The 19,196-nt window shown below is 42.3% G+C and overlaps 2 protein-coding genes across 2 annotated transcripts; one reads left to right on the top strand and one right to left on the bottom strand.

The window, feature by feature from the left end:
• The first annotated feature begins 242 nt into the window (after window positions 1-242).
• On the top strand, window positions 243-3,929 carry arl6ip6 (ADP-ribosylation factor-like 6 interacting protein 6). Its single transcript, XM_084051030.1, has 4 exons — window positions 243-560; window positions 1,304-1,357; window positions 1,775-1,907; window positions 2,492-3,929. Exons 1-4 carry the CDS (start codon window positions 386-388, stop codon window positions 2,583-2,585), a joined length of 456 nt encoding a protein of 151 aa, XP_083907156.1. The 5' UTR covers window positions 243-385; the 3' UTR covers window positions 2,586-3,929.
• A 644-nt stretch (window positions 3,930-4,573) lies between these two features.
• Window positions 4,574-18,313, bottom strand: ndufs1 (NADH:ubiquinone oxidoreductase core subunit S1). The gene is made up of 19 exons (XM_084050797.1): window positions 18,212-18,313; window positions 16,920-16,996; window positions 16,078-16,169; window positions 15,340-15,447; window positions 14,457-14,533; window positions 14,010-14,091; window positions 13,083-13,213; window positions 12,343-12,528; window positions 10,706-10,840; window positions 10,467-10,581; window positions 10,104-10,249; window positions 9,510-9,638; window positions 8,886-9,015; window positions 8,132-8,292; window positions 7,501-7,655; window positions 6,453-6,628; window positions 5,562-5,696; window positions 5,090-5,162; window positions 4,574-4,959 (listed from the first exon to the last, which is right to left on the bottom strand). Exons 2-19 carry the CDS (start codon window positions 16,990-16,992, stop codon window positions 4,868-4,870), a joined length of 2,196 nt encoding a protein of 731 aa, XP_083906923.1. The 5' UTR covers window positions 16,993-16,996; window positions 18,212-18,313; the 3' UTR covers window positions 4,574-4,867.
• Between the last annotated feature and the right edge of the window lie 883 nt (window positions 18,314-19,196).

Here is a 19,196-nt window from a genome sequence, read left to right as displayed (position 1 = left end):
AGGAAATATGCGGAAGGAAGCGCCACTGTTGGGTTGAAAACATGGGACCCCCTCTTTCTTTGGTGCTTCGCCCAGGTGGGCGTGGTTATATGCCTAAACCTAACCCCTAACCTCAAAAACTATGCCTCAAAACCACGCCCACCTGGTCGAAATCACAAAGAAAGAGGCTCTCCCTTGAAAACACAGATATAATAATAATATGGTTGAAAAGACAACAGTCTGTCGGGTCGCAACAAGTTTATTGACGGTTCGTAGATCATTCTGAGAAGGATCGAATCCTGTCTCTCTCTGTCACACGCGCGGGCGCACGTCTCTCTCTCTCACACACACACACACACACACACACACACACACACACACACACACACACACACACACGCGGACCATGAACGGCACTCCAGAGCCTGTGAACGGCGTCGGATTGGGAAGCAGTAGCGGTCTGGGTCACAGACGGTCATCATCATGGACCGTGGTGGTGGTTCTTCTGTCAGCCCTGGGTTCTGCTGTCGCCCTGTCAGCTGTTGGGGCTTTCTGCGCCCTCTTCTATCCCGTACTGAAAGGTATAGGTGCCTACCGCGCGCGCGTGCGTGCGTGCGTGTGTGTGTGTGTGTGTGTGTGTCAGTGGTGGAAAAAGTACTCACATATTTTACTTAAGTAAAAGTATCAATACCGAAATGTAGAAATACTCTGTGAAGTAAAAGTCCGGACTTAAAAATGTACTTGAGTAAAAGACCAAATTATTGGTATCAAAAGCACCAAAGGTAGAAAGTACTCATTATGCAGAATGTCCCATTTCACAAGTTTCAAAATGTATACAAATCTTTTGATAATAGCAGTGTCTGACACTGTGTCAGTGGTGGAAGAAGTACACATCAGCTTTTGGACATAAAAGTAGGCTATAGAAGTATTAGCATCAAAGTGGCAAAAATACTCATTATGAAGAATGCCCATTTCAGAACCATATCATGTTATTGCACTATAATTATTAATCATGAACCACTAAGCCCTATTTTAAACTTTTTCTGTTTGAAAATAGCTGATCTACAAGCTCACAACTCATCTCCTTGTTATGAGCTTGTAGATGAGCTATTTTCAAAGAATTTAGAATGTTTTTGATTAATTGATTTATTATTATAATCTCAATCTCCAAAGCTGTCAAATAATTGAATGTATAAGTATTAGAAATTAAAATAGTAAAGTAAAGTAAAAGTACCTTGAAATTATACTTAAGTGCAGTACTCAGTAACTCAACTCATCAGTAATAATAGCAAGTTGATTAATCACTGTAATAATGTCATTTCAGAGCTCCGGGTTGGAACTGTGCGAGGAGTGGATGGGACTGAAGTTAGGATACTTGGTGAAGAATACATTTTTGTCACGATTTCAGTGATGTTGTACGATTTAGAGCATTGGGATCAAAATATACTTACAGTACCAAATGCAAAAGTGGGCTACTCATTATGCAGAATGTCCCATTCCGCAATCATATCATATTGCTGGACTGTATTGACTAATTAGTAATGCATTAATGTGTTTGCCAGTTTAATGTTGCAGCGGGTGAAGGTGGGGATGATTTTGATTATGTTCTGCTGGGTAGCTTAACCTATTATATATAATACATCATTTCTCAATTAATGTTGTTTATTTTGTATTAATAGTCTAAATCTGCAAAGTAACTAGCTTACAGTATTCACTTTCTGCCTAGTTGTAACTCCCTGCATTCACCATGCAACTTCTAGCTGAAGGGCAGTGTTCAACAGGGCTCTCTGTGCAGGTTTCTGGAGTATCCTGGTGATGTCATTATTAGTTGGCTGCATCTGCTGTGTGTTCTCATTGACTATCACCTACCTGGACTCATACGAACCTGGCGTGGTCCCTCCAATGCCCCTGACACTCTCACACTTCAGGTATCACACACACATACACGTTTGCTCAACAGTGCAATTTCTACTACAGCCAGACCAATATATCGGTTATTATTTAACTTTTCTCACGACATTGGTATCAGCAATTAGGCAGCCGATGTGTCCCGAATTTTCTCCACTTTCAATCTGGCATCCCTAATTTGGAAAGATTCAAAAGTTTTCAAAAAGTATTTGAATATTTCACACAGAGCAGATCTACAAGCTCACAACATTGTGAGCTTGTACAATGGCCATTTTTGAAAATGTGTGAATACGACTTAAGTGGGTTAAATAAAATAAAGTTCAGTTTGTGTTCATTTTACATTTGCTTGTTTGCGTGTTCATCGAATAATCGGTCAAAATCTGTGATTTAGGACTCTCCAAAATCGGGATGGGTATCAGACCCAAAAATCTGGCATTGGTCAAGCTATAATTTCTACACAAAAAACCTCATGATCAGGAACTAATGTGTGTGTGTGTGTGTGTGTGTGTGTGTGTGTGTGTGTGTGTGTGTGTGTGTGTGTGTGTGTGTGTGTGTGTGTGTGTGTGTGTGTGTGCGTGTGTGTGTGTGTGTGTTTTCCCCCCAGACCTATACAGGGCCAGTCTTTCCATTTAGGCTACAGTGTTGCTGTGCTGAACGGGTTCATGGCGACACTCACCGCCATCTGGAGCTTGACCTGACATACATGCAACCAAGCTCCCCCCTACCTCTCTGACCTCCTTCACCGCCACGCCCCCTCCCGCAGGTCTGGTGATGCCATCCTCCTGGTGGTTCCCAAGACAACGCGACAAACCGGGTGACTAGGGCTTTCTGGAACTCACTCCCAGCTCACATCAAAGCTGCCCCCACCCTTGCCTCATTTAAAACCACCCTAATTAGAATCCCCCTTTTGCCTTTTGATTTGAATGATTTTGTTTGCTTTTTACCCTTTTAACTAGTTATTAACTCGTTGTTTTTGTTTGTTTTGTAAAGCTACTTTGAGTACACAGAAAAGCGCTATATAAATTGGATGTATTATTAATATACATACTGTAGAGGATGACCTCTATTAACACTTCAGTGGAAGGCCTTTATTTTGGATAATAGACTACAGTCATATTTTGGATAACCTGTTTATTGTACATGCACCTTAAATTGAACCACACAAATATGCTGATGGAAATATTATTCATATTCCCCTGGTATATAAACTAAACATGCATGCATAATGTAAAATGCTGCCTTTGTAACCTACTGTGAGATTAGCCGTCTTTAGCGTTCTAAAAATACACAGCGTAGTTTGTCAGTTGAATAAAGATTTAAATAAACCACACATTTGGATTTACTCATCTTTGATATAATGGAATATTAATCCAAAATCAAAGATAATTAAAATAGATTGAAAGTGGTTTAAAATTTAAACCACTTTTAACTATTATGGGCATGTCATTATTTGGGCATAAATATCTTTGAAAGTAAAAAGAAATGGGGCTAAAATGTTCAAGAGGGAAGGTTTAGCTCTGTCCATGTCGATTTCAAGCTCTCATCTTAGTACGAGTATACACTCCCTGTTCAGTTTTCACCTTGCTGTCCTCAGCACACCTCTCCTCCCACCTCCTTTATTCAGTTCTCCTGAGCAGACCGCAGCTCACAGAAAAGTAAGCTGAAAATCGTCAGCCCCAGGACACAAATCACCACAATCTGACAAACAGGACAAGTCAGTGAGTAGAAGAACCGGTCAGTCCGCTGTGGATTTGTAGGACAACAGAGTGAGGGACAGCATAGAGGGGACACGGTATTATCTCGTGAGGTTTGATTCTTGGCAAGTAGCACATGTGGTTCCAGAAGGAGTCACGACCAGAACACTACCTCTGAACACCAAAAGAATCCTCATGTGAATCCTCACGTACTAACAAGGTCACAGGGCTGTTTTTCTATATAATGGTTCTTCTAAATGGCATAGTAAATAGCTGTCTGTGGATCACATCACATGTCTTGGATGTTCTTCGTTCATGGGTTGCAAAAATAAACGAAAAGAAACAGAGTATGTTTGTTGTTCTATTTTGATTGTAAAAAGCCATGGGAATCTATGTACAGTAAAATCCAGAGTGTTCATTTAACTGAGTGCAAGTACTGCGTAATAGTTTACACTAAATTAACACTCCGGATTTAGCTGTGCACTATATCTGACATTCAAGTTCTACTTACGTTTGCTTAGCTGTATGAATAGGGATAAATGCTTCCGAGAACAGGAAACTTATTCTTACTCGGGTATGAATCGCTGTTCCAATTTTTGAATTATAAATGCAGGGATTACATCACTGTTAGATTAAAATGACCAAAAATGAACCAAGACGACAGTACCTGGCGGTACCTACAGTACCTGTGCTGTAATGTCATCTGCTCCCTCGTATCGGGCCCGCACTATCCTCCCTGGTCTGCCTGGATCTACAAGATCTACTTGTAGATCTGCTATTTTCGGTACACAACACCTGCTCGCAACCAAGTTAGGCTGTAGCCTGTTCTTGGCTGTTAACTTCTACAATAAGGATTTTAAGAAAAAAAAGATTTATCAGATTTCTGATCCATTTCTGCAGCCATAAACAGCTACTAGTTAACCAGAAAATTTATAAGAAACAAAAAATAAAACACAATGAACAGCGAAATGAATGACAACCAAATCTCAATATGGATTTAAGAGATACAATATTAAGATTTTATTTATAAGTCATCGACAGTTTCTCAGCTCTTTTTCAACAAAGCGCTTTCCCTGTTCCATCTAGAGTGGAAATGATTCACTGTACACAACAAGCATCAATAACAACTTAAATACAGGAGAGACAACCCGGCATACGTGTGTGCGTGTGTGTAGGGTGTGTTCTAACTTTAGGAGTATATTCACATACATGTTTATGTCAGCTGTGTGTGTACCTAATTTATGTCTCGCATGTCTATGTTTATGTTTTCATGTGTGTGTGGGGATTCAGCAAATGGATGGCTCATCGATGGAGTCTGCTCCTTCCGTAAGTGCCTTCACACATTTTGCCATCGTCTGGGAGGCCCTGCTGATGGAGTCTAGAGAGAGAGAGAGACACGGAGGACGACAGAGAGCAATAATGAAAAGAAGAGTAAAAGAGCAGGGAAGAAAATACAATGGTAGAGAGAGCGAGAGGAAAAGCTTGATTGCTTTCATACACACACACACCTGTCATGTAGAAGTCCTTGGCTGTGAGTTGAGGCGGTACTAGAGGAGCTGTTAGGAGAGACTGATTCACCGCCTGAGAGAGAGAGAGCGAGAACTTGGTTCTAGTTCCCATGTGGGTAAGGGCTTATTTATACTTTGTAGACTGACGTATAAAAAAGCATAAGGGATCAGCCTTATGGCTTTGCAAGACAGTGGGCCCTATCTTGCGCAGCGCCTTATGCCTAGGCATTTCTTTTAAAAACATTTTAAAATGTTTAAAAGATAATACAAAAATGGCTAATAAGATTAGGCATAAAGCCACGCAGGATAGGGCCCAGTGAGTCAGGACCCTCCACTCACTGACAGAGCAGTTCTGTTTCATTCGAGATTTAGAACCCATTCTTTTGTTTGTGGTCCATGTCGATGGACTAAACATGAAAAGTAAAGTACCGTGGATATGTGTATGTGTATATGTAACTGTATCTTTGTTTACCTCTGAGAGTTCGTTGGCCTGTTTGAAATAGTTAGCTTCTTCCACGTCATCGTAGCGGACGAGGTTGGGAGACACCTCTGCCAGTCTGGCCCTCACCTCGTCTAAGTTGTCATAAGGCAGAGTCACACCAGCCAGCTACACACACACACACACACACACACACACACACACACACACACACACAGATTACTATACAGTTTGGAAGACATTTCAATTGAGCATTTAAACAAGAACAAACATTTGCTGGAACACAGGTCATGAGCTAAAAGTAAAGACACGGTAACAACACTATTGCCAAACTCTTTGTTGACTGATGATGTCTCAATTAGGAGTGAAAAGATTATTTGAATAATCCATTAGTTGAATGAGAAAAGTATTAAAATAAAGTTTCTAAATTGTAAACATTAGTCTGTTTTTCTCAAAATAGGTTTTTTAATTCAACATTAAATCAATTGCAAAATGTCTGGTCATACAACGTGATGAGCATTTACCTCAATCAAATAATCGTCAAAACAATCGACAGATCAAATGATGAATTATTTATTATTAACCAAACTAATCGATTTAGGCCCAGGCTACACGTATATGGATACTTTTTTAACAGATATTTTTGTCCTCCGTAAAAAAAAAGAAAAGAAACTCCTAAGAAAACAATCTATAGTTGCAGCCCTAGCCTCAATAGTAGTTTCCATCAGTCTAATTTATATCTGCAAAGTAACTAAAGTTTTCAAATAATTGTAGTGGAGTGAAAGTACAATATTTGCCACAGATGCAGTGGAGTAGAAGTAAAAGCACTGAAAACTGGAAATACTCCAGTAAAGTAAAAATATCTCTAAATTGTACTTAAGTAAATGTACTTAGTTACTTTACGCCACTGGATGTTCTCCTCACCTCTGAAATGGCCCTAAGGATCTTCCAGTCCTCGCGGGCCATTCCTGGTGCGGTGACGGCCACGCGGGTCTGCTGGCTGCGGCCCTCCGTGTTCACGTACGTGCCGGTCTTCTCTGTGTAGGCGGAACCCGGGAGGATGATGTCAGCCATGGGCGCACCCGCGTCACCGTGGTGACCTGGAGCAAGAGGAGGAGCAAAGGAGTGTGCCGTTTCGTGATGCCAGCCATGAATATCACAAAGAGAAGGGAGTTGGATCTGAGCATGTTACATGCGCTCTTTTCCTAGCACATACCATACCGTTTGGTTAAATCAATGTTTTAGACAATAAAACAAGTCCTGGATTGCAGCTTTAACCCATTAACACATTGGCTGCCATGGACGCAGATCTGCGTTCATTTGCGCAAAAGCCCGCACGCTGCCAAGAACGCAGATCTGCGTTCTTTCCAAAAAAAAAGAAAAAATTAAAAATAAAGTTTTTTTTTTTTTTTTTTTTTTTTATTAAAAAAAACAAAACAAAGACCAAGGAGATATGATTTTCCGAAGATTTAGACTCCCAGACACTTCCTTGTAACTTAAAACTTAAAAATTCTGTATCTCGGCTCCTAAGTACTTTTTTTTCTCATTGAAAAAGTCTGGCAGTCTACTGTAGGAAAAAAAAAAAAAAGATGGCAGCCAATGTGTTAAGACCTGAGGCCGATTCTACAAATGTCTTCTAAATCCTAACAGTTTTCTGAAACACTTATGTTGCTATAACATCAGTGGTTCTCAAACCTTTCAAGGACCCCAAAAATTCTATGTATTTGGCCGCAGAACCCCATCTCAAAACATTTAGTTCCAGGGACCCCCAGAAGCAAAGATTTGAGTTACAAATGTTCACTTAAAAATATATATATATTCAATATTCACTCACTCAGTGCCGCGCTATGAGCTTGTATATCTGCTATTTTTTAATACCTAAAGTATAAAATAATGGTTAAAGTGGTTAAAACATGTCAGATACTTTTCCGGTCTTAATGGATTAATACACCGGGCCAACTACAGCACGTACCCTGGTAGATGATCAGGCTGTCTTTGGGCAGGTCAGCTCTGGTGATACATCCTGCGTCGGCTCCCAGCAAGAACAGAACTTTGGGCGGGTTCTTCCTGATAGCCTCCACGCCGGCCTTGTAGCCCAGGTCCAATGCCGCAACTTGACTGGCCACCCTGGTGACAGACACATGTCAGGAAATCAGAGCTGAAAGACCAGTGCTGTTGAAAATGCAGCACTGATGTAGAGAACATTATATTATATACATTTATCACATTCCCTGCCTTTATTTGCCCTGAGCGAGGAGAGTGATAAAATGATAGAGGGTGATGAGCTCGCACTGGATGATCAACAGACGTATATTCCCTAGGGTTTGTATGGCAGCTGAACGAAGAGCACAGCTAAAGTTCCATTGTGAACTAAACTGGCACCATGACTGGCCTCACTGCTTAAGTAACTCATCATGTGAAACATTGACAAAACTCAACAACCAAACATGTTTGCTATGGTTGATGTGACACAATTCTCAACTGAGGAGACACTGGTTTATCCAGGCGTAAAGGAACCAAAACAGTGCAGAAAACAGACGCCTTTGACAGTTCACAGAATGGCATTGTCATCATTCTTGATAACATATCTTGAGGATATGTACCTGTGTAGGACGTTGAGGACCTTCCAGCCTTCCTCCACTCCACTGCTACTCCTGGCGTTCTGGGCGATGGTGGACACAGCGCCCCAAATGGCCGCGCTGTCGTCTCTCTGCAGGGCAGAGCTTCCCACCACCACCACAGGACGCTTGGCTGAGGACAGAACCTAGACATGCATGCACACACACACACACACACAGAGGTAGTAAGCCACATTTAGAGTCTTTACAAATAACCTTTGTTTGCACCGTGTCGGTTTTGGAATATAATAATTAGGGACCGACTCCTCTGTGTGTCTGTCTGTCCATTGATTGATTGCTATTGCGATGTTAAGAGCAGGCAGCTAAAAGTGAGAGGGACCGATGTTGGATGCATGCATGTGCAAAAAGAACAGATCTACAAGCAAACAGCACGTCGCATTGTTAGCTTGTAGATGTGTTCTTTTTGACGAACGACACAGTCGTTCGATGGAGTATAAGTTAAGTTATAGAACTGCAACTCATCGAATGTGCATTCGCTGTATCACAATCTATACGATCTCTCTGAAAAGGCAGATCGTGGAGACATAGAAATCATTCACGGTTTATTATCGTCATATTGCATACCACTAGCCAGTGGTATGCTAGCCAGTGGAACTAAATGGACCCTTATGGTTCCATTTGTACGCCCTCACAGCTATGGGGGTCCTTGAAATGTAAAAGTTTGAGAACCACTGGGCTATATTATGCTAGTATTTTTTTGCGTGTGTCCATCCATTACCTCATTGAACGGGTGTGTTCCATTAGCCAGCTCCTGCAGAACGGAGGCCTCCTCTCCCAGATGGTCGTATGAGTAGCTGAGGTCCACGTCACGACCCACCAGGGCCACACGCAGATCATTGTGAAGCCAACTAATAGAGAGAGAGAGGTGCATAGATCAGCGATTCTCAACCTGTGGTTATGATGTCCCTTCTACTGACGAAAAAAGAAAGAAAGACATTTGAATACTCGTTTTATTTGTGATCTGGGCATTTCTGAAAAAGTCTACTCAAACTGGCCTCTAATTTGCTCCCCGACCGTGACATAACTGTCAGGCTTCTTGTAATAATCCCACCCATTTTTTGCAATGCAGCTGAAAAAGCCTCAGAACGTACAGAAAGAAAAACCTACCATGTTACCTTAAAACACGTTTGAAGGAATAAAGTAAAAACAAAATAGGCCCTTTAAGTCATTTAGGGAATAAAGTTGGGTGAGCGTGAAAGTACTATCTTCCCATTTGTATTTGTTATTATTTCTTGTCTCCAAGTTAAACCTATCATTGTGTGTGTGTGTGTGTGTGTGTGTGTGTGTGTGTGTGTGTGTGTGTGTGTGTGTGTGTGTGTGTGTGTGTGTGTGTGTGTGTTACCTCTTGCGGATGCGTGCATTGAACAGTGGGGCCTCGTAGCGTGGGTTGCTTCCTATCAACAGTAACAGGTCACAATCTTCTATGCCAGCGATTTTAGAGTTTAGCAGGTAGTTGGAGCGCAAGTCAGTTCTGTGAAGAGACAGGAGAATGCACTTTTAGCACATGATAATTCTCTCATTATTATCACATTATCTAGGCGACACGGTTGCTAACCAGTTCGGCAAATGCATTTTCAGTATATGAAAAGGTTCTTTAACTAGAGGGTCAGTGTAAAAGCGAAAGAAATATATTATTCCAATATGGGCGAAAACATTTGTATGCATGTATTCTTAAATTATAATTTTAGTTTTTTGTACATTTTGAAACATACGGTGTAAAGTATGTAGTATGTCGAATTATGTTTTTTTTGTATGGTTGTTGCTTCATAAGGAAGCTGCAGATTTGGGGGTGAAGCAGGCATGTTTTTCATAAATTCCTATGTACTGACACTGTTATTTCCTGAATGAAGAAAACGTTGCAAGTCAGACCCTGGCGTCTCTCTCTCTCTCACCCTGCCATGGGGAACAGCACACACCCACACGACTTCTCTCTTACCCTGCCCCGGCCATGGGGAACAGCTCCTCGGTGCACAGGTTGTCTGAGTTGAGTCTGTTGAGGAGGTCTTTGAGTGAGACCAGAGACTCTGCATCCACCATGCCTCCTGCTATGGCAGCCACCTCGCTGCCCTGCACGCCCTGCAACTGAAAACACATAAAACGACCACACGCTTGTCAGTACATTTATCCCATATGAAGATGCAAATATCAACACATATCAATTTGGGTGTCCTTGACATGGAAATGTTTGAGAACCACTGGTATAGTTCACAAACATCCCAATCCACCCATAGCGAGTAGAGGAAGAGTAGTAGAAGAACAGACTCGTAGACTCAGGTACAGACAGACAAAACAGACTTACTACTCCGGCCACACGCGTGAGGACATCCTCCCAAGTGGTGGTGGTCAGCTGACCTGAGTCGTCCTTCACCATCGGTAGGGTCAATCTCTGCCTCTTGAGCCCGTCATATGCAAACCTTAGGGGAAACACACACACAAACATGCGTGAAAAAAGGTTAAAGGCTAAATTAACGATATTTTAAAAAATCCTAAGAACAGCTGGGAGTAAATTTTGAATGTGATTAAGAGAGAGATAGATACCTGGTCTTGTCAGAGATCCATTCTTCGTTGACATCTTCATTGAGCCTGGGCATGACTCTCATGACCTCCCCTCCCCTGGTGCTCACCACGATGTTACTACCCACTGCATCCAGCACGTCTATGGACTCCGTCTTCCTGCACACACACACACGCACACCTGCTTAACACTACTTTATCCCCAAATGGCAGTGGTCTGCAACTGGTCAGTCCAGAGTCAGACCGCTGCAATTCCTTGCAACTGGTTGCAAGTTGCGACTAGCGACTAGTCGGTTACAAAAACATTGTTTAAACTACAGTGAAATTAGTCACGGACAGGTAGAGGGGAGGCAATAGGCACGTCATGGAGGGAGGAGGCCCCGAGGCATACCAAGGACCAGACGGGGGGGGGGGGGTTACATCTCCACGCTGGCCTTGGAACGCCTTGGGATCTCCCAATACGAAGTAGCTAATGTGGCCCGCAAAAGGGAAGTCTGGAACTCTCTGCCAGAACTGCCACCCCCGCGACCCGACTCCAGATAAGCGGATGAGGGACGGAGCGAGGGAGGAAGGAAGGATGGATGGATGGATGTAATTAGTCGCTGTGTTCATCCCTAGCAGGGAGACCAACTACAACCACTGCAGTTGTCTTATGTTGCATTAACATAGTCAGGGGTGCACATAACTGGTGCACAGGTGCGCATGCGCACCCAAAATAAATAATGCGCACCACATCAGACGACGCGAGGCGCTTTTGCGTACCAACAGCTGGGACAGGAATTTCCAAGCTTTCATTTTTTAGCAAAAATAAAAAATAAAAGCCTGGAGATAGGCTAGGAATTTACTTCCTGAAGCCACACTCACACACTCTCGCTAAAGCACGCGTCGGCCCCATGTACAGCCATTAGGCGCAGGGGAAGGGGACGCATGCTGCACGTGCTTGTGTGATTGTTGCTTCGCGTCGCCTCGCATCGCCTCGCTGCGTGCACGCAGCCAGCAGCGGCTGTTAGAGGCACTCTTCACCGATGATGAACACACCATAACGGTGCAAAATATGCCATGAACGTCCAAATCTGGCGGATAAAAGCAGTGCAGCACAGGGCACCAACCTTGGGGGCTTCTCCTAACGGCGTGTGAGAAAAAAAAAACGGCGAAAATCGCGTAATTTGGAAGCAGAGCGTCTGTCCGGGGCCTCAGTGCGGCTGCAGGGCTGGGCTGAAGCGGTGCTGCCCCCCCCCCCTCCCCCGTTGACAAAACTGTCCGGTGGGCGCCGTGCCGATTTATTTGGTGCGCACCAACTCACATCTCCAGGTGCTCTTCTGAGTACTAGACCTAAAAGGTTATGTGCACCCCTGAACATAGTCTACCATACAAATTGTTTAAAATAAATTGTTATCCACTACAAAATGTTATGGATTGCAGCTTAGCTTTAACCACTTAAGTCCTATATACGTACGATGAAAACGAAAATAGCTACTCTACAACGTCACAACGCTGTGCATTGCGATGTGTTGTGAGCTATTTTAGATAAACAGGAAATTTGGCTTTGGAAATTGTTTGTCATATTTTTTTTAAATGTTTGCACATTATCTCCTGTAATCACACTGAAAGTGGTTAACACAGTTATGAAGACATATACACACAAACTCCCACATGGTTACCTGGTCTCCCAGGGGCGGGCGGTGAAGGCGTAGGGCTTGGAGGTGAGCGCTCCAACAGGACACACATCAATGACGTTGCCGGACAGTTCTGACATGAACATCTTCTCCACGTATGTCCCGATCTGCAGGTTGTTCCCCCGGCCTGTCGTTCCCAGGTCTTCCACTCCCGCGATTTCGCTGGCAAAACTGTTGAAGTCGAAGTGGGATTTTAGGGATGAGGCTCTCTTACAATAAAGTTTAAAGTTGAGGGAAATTCCACTTAACCAACCCTTATTATCATTATCCACTGTCCAACATTCCTGAACATGTTTATCAGACATAATATATGTAATCTATGGTTGAATAATTGCAACAACAGAGAAGCTGAAACATTTGTAGGCTAATTTCAAATAATCGTACAACTGAGTTGATGTCTGTTTGCATTTCTTATTTCCTCCCAATGTACAGTACAGTACAGTTGTTGTCAGTCCCTTATGTACTGCAGTTCCTGTCGCTGCCAACCTCCCATGTTGGTATGTGGAGGGTGTAGACAGCCACGTACTTCCATTGATACACTGCCAATTGTGTTTCTTGGAGCGCCAAGCCTGAACTCGGGTCTCCATAGTCGTGGGGGAAAATATGCAGTTCAACATTGAAGGGAATCAAAATCTTTGGCATTCCCAAAGAGAGAGAAAATTTACTTAAGCATTTTAAAAATGTATTTCTACTTTTCTCTCTCCATCTCATTTACACTTACTGACCGGACACAGCGTGTGCACTGGATGCAACGAGTCATAATGGTTTTGATGAGCGGACCGATGTTTTTGTCCTCCACAGCCCTCTTGCTCTCTGAGAAACGACTGCGGTCTGCACCAAACTGCATTGACTGGTCCTGGGAACACAGGGGAGAAGGGCGTTATTACAGTGGCTGGTATTGCTGGTTTTCACTGTAGCCTCTTAACCAGGGGCAGATATAGGCCTGGGGTCAAAAACTATACTTTATCAGCCAAAACAATAGTCCGCAGTTGTTGTAGGTTCCGGGTGCTTCACAAAAGCGGCCGTGGTTTTTGGTAGACGAGAGGCAGTTCCTGCGTTCGTCACAGAAGCGGGCCGTGGTTATAGCACAAGCGGTATAGGCTTTGGTATGTCGCGGCACAGCGTGACTAAAAACGACAGAACATCTACAAGCTAACAACGTATCACGGTGCAATGTGTTCTTAGCTTGTAGATCTATTCTTTTTGTCACATGACATCCTGTAGTCTATATATTAGGCCGCTCGCACGCAGAGCAACACTACATTTTACCATGCTACATACGGTATTTCACGGAATGTTAGACATGTTTTCACGAACATAAATCAGTAGCAAAAAACAATATATACCCAAACATTTCCCAAATCATTTTTATTAATTCCAAACCTTTTCCAGGCCTAGAAAATAGTTTCTCATTTCAAAATATTTCCAGGAATTTCATGACCGTGGGAACCCTGTTTAGATTTATGCTGTTTACTTGTCCACAGATGCCGAGTACTGTATATTATTTAGATAGTAGTTATTTAGACAGATGCTAGGTCTGATATTTACCTGCTATCCTAGTTACTTTTTATCTCCTACTTGTTTTCACTCTATTTACTATTAAAAAGAGCAACCTTATGTTACATATACCCCACACAAGTTCCTGTGATTACCTGCAGGTCACACTCCCCTCCCTGGTCGCAAATGGGACAGTCCAGTGGATGGTTGGCCAACAGGAACTCCATCACCCCCTCTCTGACCCCACGCACGCACGCACGCACGCACACACACACACACACACACACACACACAAGTAAGGTAAAGTATACAAATCATAGAACCACATTCGACATGACAAGAGCATTTAACCACATACACTTTTTGTGTTTTTTCATAAAATTAATGCTCTATTTCATCATACTACAGCGTCACACAAAAGTATCAAAAGTAGCAGATCTACAAGCGTGAAACGACACGTTTTGAGCTTGGTTCGTGTTTTGAGAACCACAAACACACACACACTGGTTGAAAAGCAAGGATTTCAATACAGGAAATGTTATTCTTGACTGGTTTTGCCTGGTTAAGTGACATTGTTGATGCGTGTGAGTCGGTGTGTTTACCTGGCTTTGCGTGTTTTTTCTGAGTTGGTGAGGATGTTCCATCCCTTCATCACTGGCATGGCACAGGCTGCCACTGGCTGGTAGACACACATGCAAAAACACACGCACGAGCACACACACACACGCGCACAGTGAGTTAATATATTATGGTAAAAAAAACAACAACACCATTATCAGATATTTAAAAACGTCCTCGCTACGAAACACAAAGAAGACAAGGGCAATTGACTCGGAGCTTTATTTATCACTGGCTACATTTACATGGACAAAGTATACTGTCTCTATACTGTCACCCCGATTGCAGCTTATTCAGAATATGCACTTCATATGCAACTTAGAATGTCTGCTTTCCTTTGAGCCACAAAAGAATATTATGTGGACATCTGTAACTAATACAAAGTAGTTATCAATAGAAGGATGTAGGTTAATGGTGCGTTCCTTCATCTTGGGGTAAAAGTGCAAACAAATGATTTAAAAATAATACATTTTATTAAACATTGCTGGGGGGATTTTATAAATAAAACTTTAAAAAGCAAATCTACAGTATAAGCACATGTCGCGATGCAACGAGATGTGAGCTTTTAGATAGACAATTTTTCACTATTTTTGTTCGCGACACTGTTGTATGACTAAGTCTAAAAAAGGGCTTACTGTAAGTGGTTAAGCAGACAAATCGATTAGAATGTTTTCACGTCGATTCACTGATATAAAAGAAATACGCTCTCTATCGTTTTATTAATTGAAAAAGTAACCGATAATAATCACTAAAACAGTTATTGATAGTTGCAGCCCTACCTTCAACCTTTTATTCAAGAAGCTATTGGGTTGCATTTCAAGATACTAGCTAGTGAATACTGAAGCCAGGTCAGATGTGTGCAGCTACCTTTGGGGCTCTCTCGATCTCCACCAGACACATTCTGCAGTTTCCAGCTACAGAGAGTCTTTCATGATAACAGAACCTTGGGATCTGGACTCCCATCTTCTCACAGGCCTGAGGGAGCGCACACACACACACACACACCAATGATTCAAAACCAGGTTTGCCAAAATGTATCGGCTAAATGTGATAATTATTGGTTTTGATATAATGTAAATATTGATATTGGCCAGCAAAAGCACACCGTGCAGCCTTCAAAACTAGTCTTTTGAAGTGCTAAAAAAAAAACTAGTCTTAAAAAACGGTTACAAATCGTTATATGGGAAAATCCTATTAAATACAGTCTAGCTCTGTGGTTCTCAAAATGGGGTCCAGGGAGGGACACTCTGGGTTCCTTGAGCGGACCTTTACAAGTCTGTAACTCTGACAGTATACAAATGGAATCAAATGGACCTGTTAGGGTCCATTTGGTATACTGTCAAGAGTTAAAGATTTGATGACCTCCATTGAGTCTCCGCCAGTCATCAAATTATTTGCTTAGGAATGCGACAAAAACTAAAATATCTCCATGAATTCAAGGCTTCATGGGGTGTGTAATTGATAGAAAATAAGTCTTTTGGGTGAACTATTCTAGGTACTTGAAATTTAAAACTTGAGAACCACTTGTCTAGTTGTCCTGAGCAGTCTTCATAACTATAAGAAATCAACTGGTGGGAAGATGAGGCTCTTGGGTTGTCTTGTTACCTGCAATACAGTAGTTCCTGCCTCCACCTCCACTGCTTTCCCATCCACAAACACTTCCACCAGGTTACTAGCAGCGCGCACCGGGATACGCACTGCAATATAGCAAACACAGTGACACAGCCACACGTTATTATAATTTAACTTGTATGGCATTATAAAATGAGCCAGACGTGTTCGTCTTTCAAAAAAGAATCTAATCATGTAGATCCCGGAATCTATATGGGAACGGCATAGCTCCAATGTGGATCAGTCATCTATGACAACAGTTCTCTACTATGACATATCTATAACATAGGTCCAAGGTTGGGCAAGGTTTCAGCCTTTGAATTCCATTATAAATAAGTTAAAATATTTCAAAAGTATAAAACTCCTGTGGCTTACTGGCAGTGTGCACAAGAAATGTGGTGCAGATCGGTCCAGTGGTTTACGAGATTAGCCAAACACACCCAAACGCACACACACACCAAACCTCTTACGTATAGACGGCTAGCCTCCTGCAGAGCCATGCCGTAAAAATGTCAAGAGACTGGCATCTTCCACAGACATAAATAATGTAAATGAAATTACTACCACTGACAGATACTGCCGACTGATCCTCCCGGCCATAAGTTGAAACTTCTCGACAACTAAATGCAATGCATTGTTGAACCTTGATGAGATTTGTGACTTAAGATATGCAATGTCACCTTGGATGTTTGTCTGATGCATAACAAAACAAAGTGGCTCATCGCGCGCACGCGCACACACACACACACACACACACACACACACACACACAGACACACACACACACACACACACACACACACACCCCTCCCTCCCTCCCAAACAAAGTCACTTACCACTGTTCGCGGGAGCCAGGCTGCTCTTGGCTGCACCGGCCAGAGCTCGGCCGACTGTCGGGAAACGCAGCATGACGCTGTAAACAGATCACAAAGCTACGGTTAGATAGACATGGGGTAGGATCTTTTATGTTCATGTTATTTTGAATACACTGGTCCTCAACGTGGTTGATTCCTAGAACAAGCAATGGTCCACTTCAACATCCATAATTAGTACGTTCATCAACTCTCCTCCACTCAATCCTCCTCCTGAGTGCGAGCTACAGAAATGCCACAGAATGCCTGGGTCAAGTTCAACCCTTACAGACTGGACTTATCTCTGGAGTAGGGCTATCACGATTATGACATTTTACTTGACGATTAATTCATACAAATAATTGCGATTAACAATTTCATTGTGTGGCTTTTAGGCCAGATATAGCAAAAAACTTAAATACACAAAGAAATGACTGACAATGATCGATACCAATAATCTAAATAAATAATGTAGGAAAAATCAATAACACCTTGTATTATGGTCAATACAATACACCATATTAATCTCAAAATGATAAAAGAAAATTATAATGTTTTGATTATTTTGGACTGAGTTACATCACGGGTCAAATTTGTCCCGCTAACACCAAAAGTGTCAGCAGGTTTGTAACACAATGCAAGGGTTAATACAATCAGACAGGACTTTTCTGTTTGGATGTATGGGCTGTCAAGGGTTGGTATTGCAACTCTAGATTCTAGATATTAAAAATAGAATCAGATGTAAGAGTTGCTTGCGGCTAGGTGTAGATTGGGTGTCAGAGGTTTAAAATGATAATAACATAAAGAAAACGTATCAAATGGGGGACCATGGCTTAAAGCAACTATGGGTTCCTTGAAATTAAAAAGGCTGAGAATCACTGTACATCCATGGGTATGATGACATTAGCTCATTGCCTAACAGTGCTGTCAACAACAACAGAGGACTTGCTGACCCGTGGGAACCTGCAATGCAATGCATTGTCAAATGTTTCCAGTCAACACAAACGTTTTATGTTGATGTGCAGGATAGGATGACCATTTTATTAACATTAACATATTATCCTTATAGACATTTAGCTCACACAACACCAGCTGCTAACGTGCATGCTAGCATAACGCAGGCTAAGATTATTCAAGGACACTCTCCGTTACATACTCGGGTCGACTGGGTTAAACGGTCAAATGCACCCCTTTTCCTTTGTTCATTTCGAACACACGCATTCACAATGTTATTATATCATTAATAACATCTAAATAAGGTGTTGTGTGTTTCTTACCTTGTCGCTATTTGGTCTTCTGGACCAGAACAGCGCTGATATTGCTTATAGACTACTGGCTATGGCGTATACAACGGAAGTACATCCACGAACCAGCACCAGCGTTGCCAGGTTTTGTGGGAGAAATAAGGTTTAGGAAAACAAGCCCAAAAGAAGCAACTTGGTCACATGAGCACTTTTAAACCTATATGCATCGGCTATTTGAAAATAGCCGATCTACGCTATTTTCAAAAACTCTGCAATAAAATGTGGAATATTTGATTTTTTGGGGGGGGAAACATTCTAACAAAACAAATGCTCTCTGGGCACAAGATTAGCTGTAGTTTACAACCCTCGTAGACGTATTTACGATTCTGACGTCTTCAATCTACGAGAGTTGTAGGGTGCACGTCCCATGCAGGGGAGCACTTTCTGCACTTTACCCCGCGACACTCCAAACATGTACAAATTGAAAATAAAAGGTGCTTACCGCAAAGCCCCAAATGTTAACTACCTTCGCGGGGTAGTAGTGATCCCCGTCGAGGTATATCTTTCAATAAAGAAGTCTTTTAATCCAGCTTGTGTCGGAATCTTCACTGTTCTTCTTTTGTTTTAAATGAGTTTGAACTGTGCATTAGCGATTTGGCGGTCGGGAGGTGTATTGCGCACTGCTTCTTCTTTTATTTAAAATGAGTTTGAACTGCGCAACAGCGATTTGGCGGTCGGGAGGTGTATTGATACATTGTGTTTTCAATGCGCAATACACCTCCCGACCGCCAAATCGCTAATGCGCAGTTCAAACTCATTTAAAACAAAAGAAGAACAGTGAAGATTCCGACACAAGCTGGATTAAAAGACTTCTTTATTGAAAGATAAACCTCGACGGGGATCACTACTACCCCGCGAAGGTAGTTAACATTTGGGGCTTTGCGGTAAGCACCTTTTATTTTCAATTTGTACATGTTTGGAGTGTCGCGGGGTAAAGTGCAGAAAGTGCTCCCCTGCA

Source organism: Gymnoscopelus microlampas, assembly GCF_963454915.1.
Source record: "Gymnoscopelus microlampas genome assembly, chromosome: 24".
Lineage (NCBI taxonomy): Eukaryota > Metazoa > Chordata > Actinopteri > Myctophiformes > Myctophidae > Gymnoscopelus > Gymnoscopelus microlampas.
This window is presented reverse-complemented; position numbering and strand designations above follow the sequence as displayed.

Excerpts from the sequence above, each read along its gene's own strand:
- ndufs1 (XM_084050797.1), bottom strand. The coding sequence starts at position 16,992 with ATGCTGCGTTTCCCGACAGTCGGCCGAGCTCTGGCCGGTGCAGCCAAG. Across the intron at positions 9,016-9,509 it reads AATGCACGCATCCGCAAGAG|TTGGCTTCACAATGATCTGC; the intron begins GTAACACACACA and ends TCTCTCTATTAG. Across the intron at positions 5,163-5,561 it reads AGGCCAACGAACTCTCAGAG|GCGGTGAATCAGTCTCTCCT; the intron begins GTAAACAAAGAT and ends TCTCTCTCTCAG.
- arl6ip6 (XM_084051030.1), top strand. The coding sequence starts at position 386 with ATGAACGGCACTCCAGAGCCTGTGAACGGCGTCGGATTGGGAAGCAGT. Across the intron at positions 1,358-1,774 it reads GACTGAAGTTAGGATACTTG|GTTTCTGGAGTATCCTGGTG; the intron begins GTGAAGAATACA and ends CTCTCTGTGCAG. Across the intron at positions 1,908-2,491 it reads CTGACACTCTCACACTTCAG|ACCTATACAGGGCCAGTCTT; the intron begins GTATCACACACA and ends TTTTCCCCCCAG.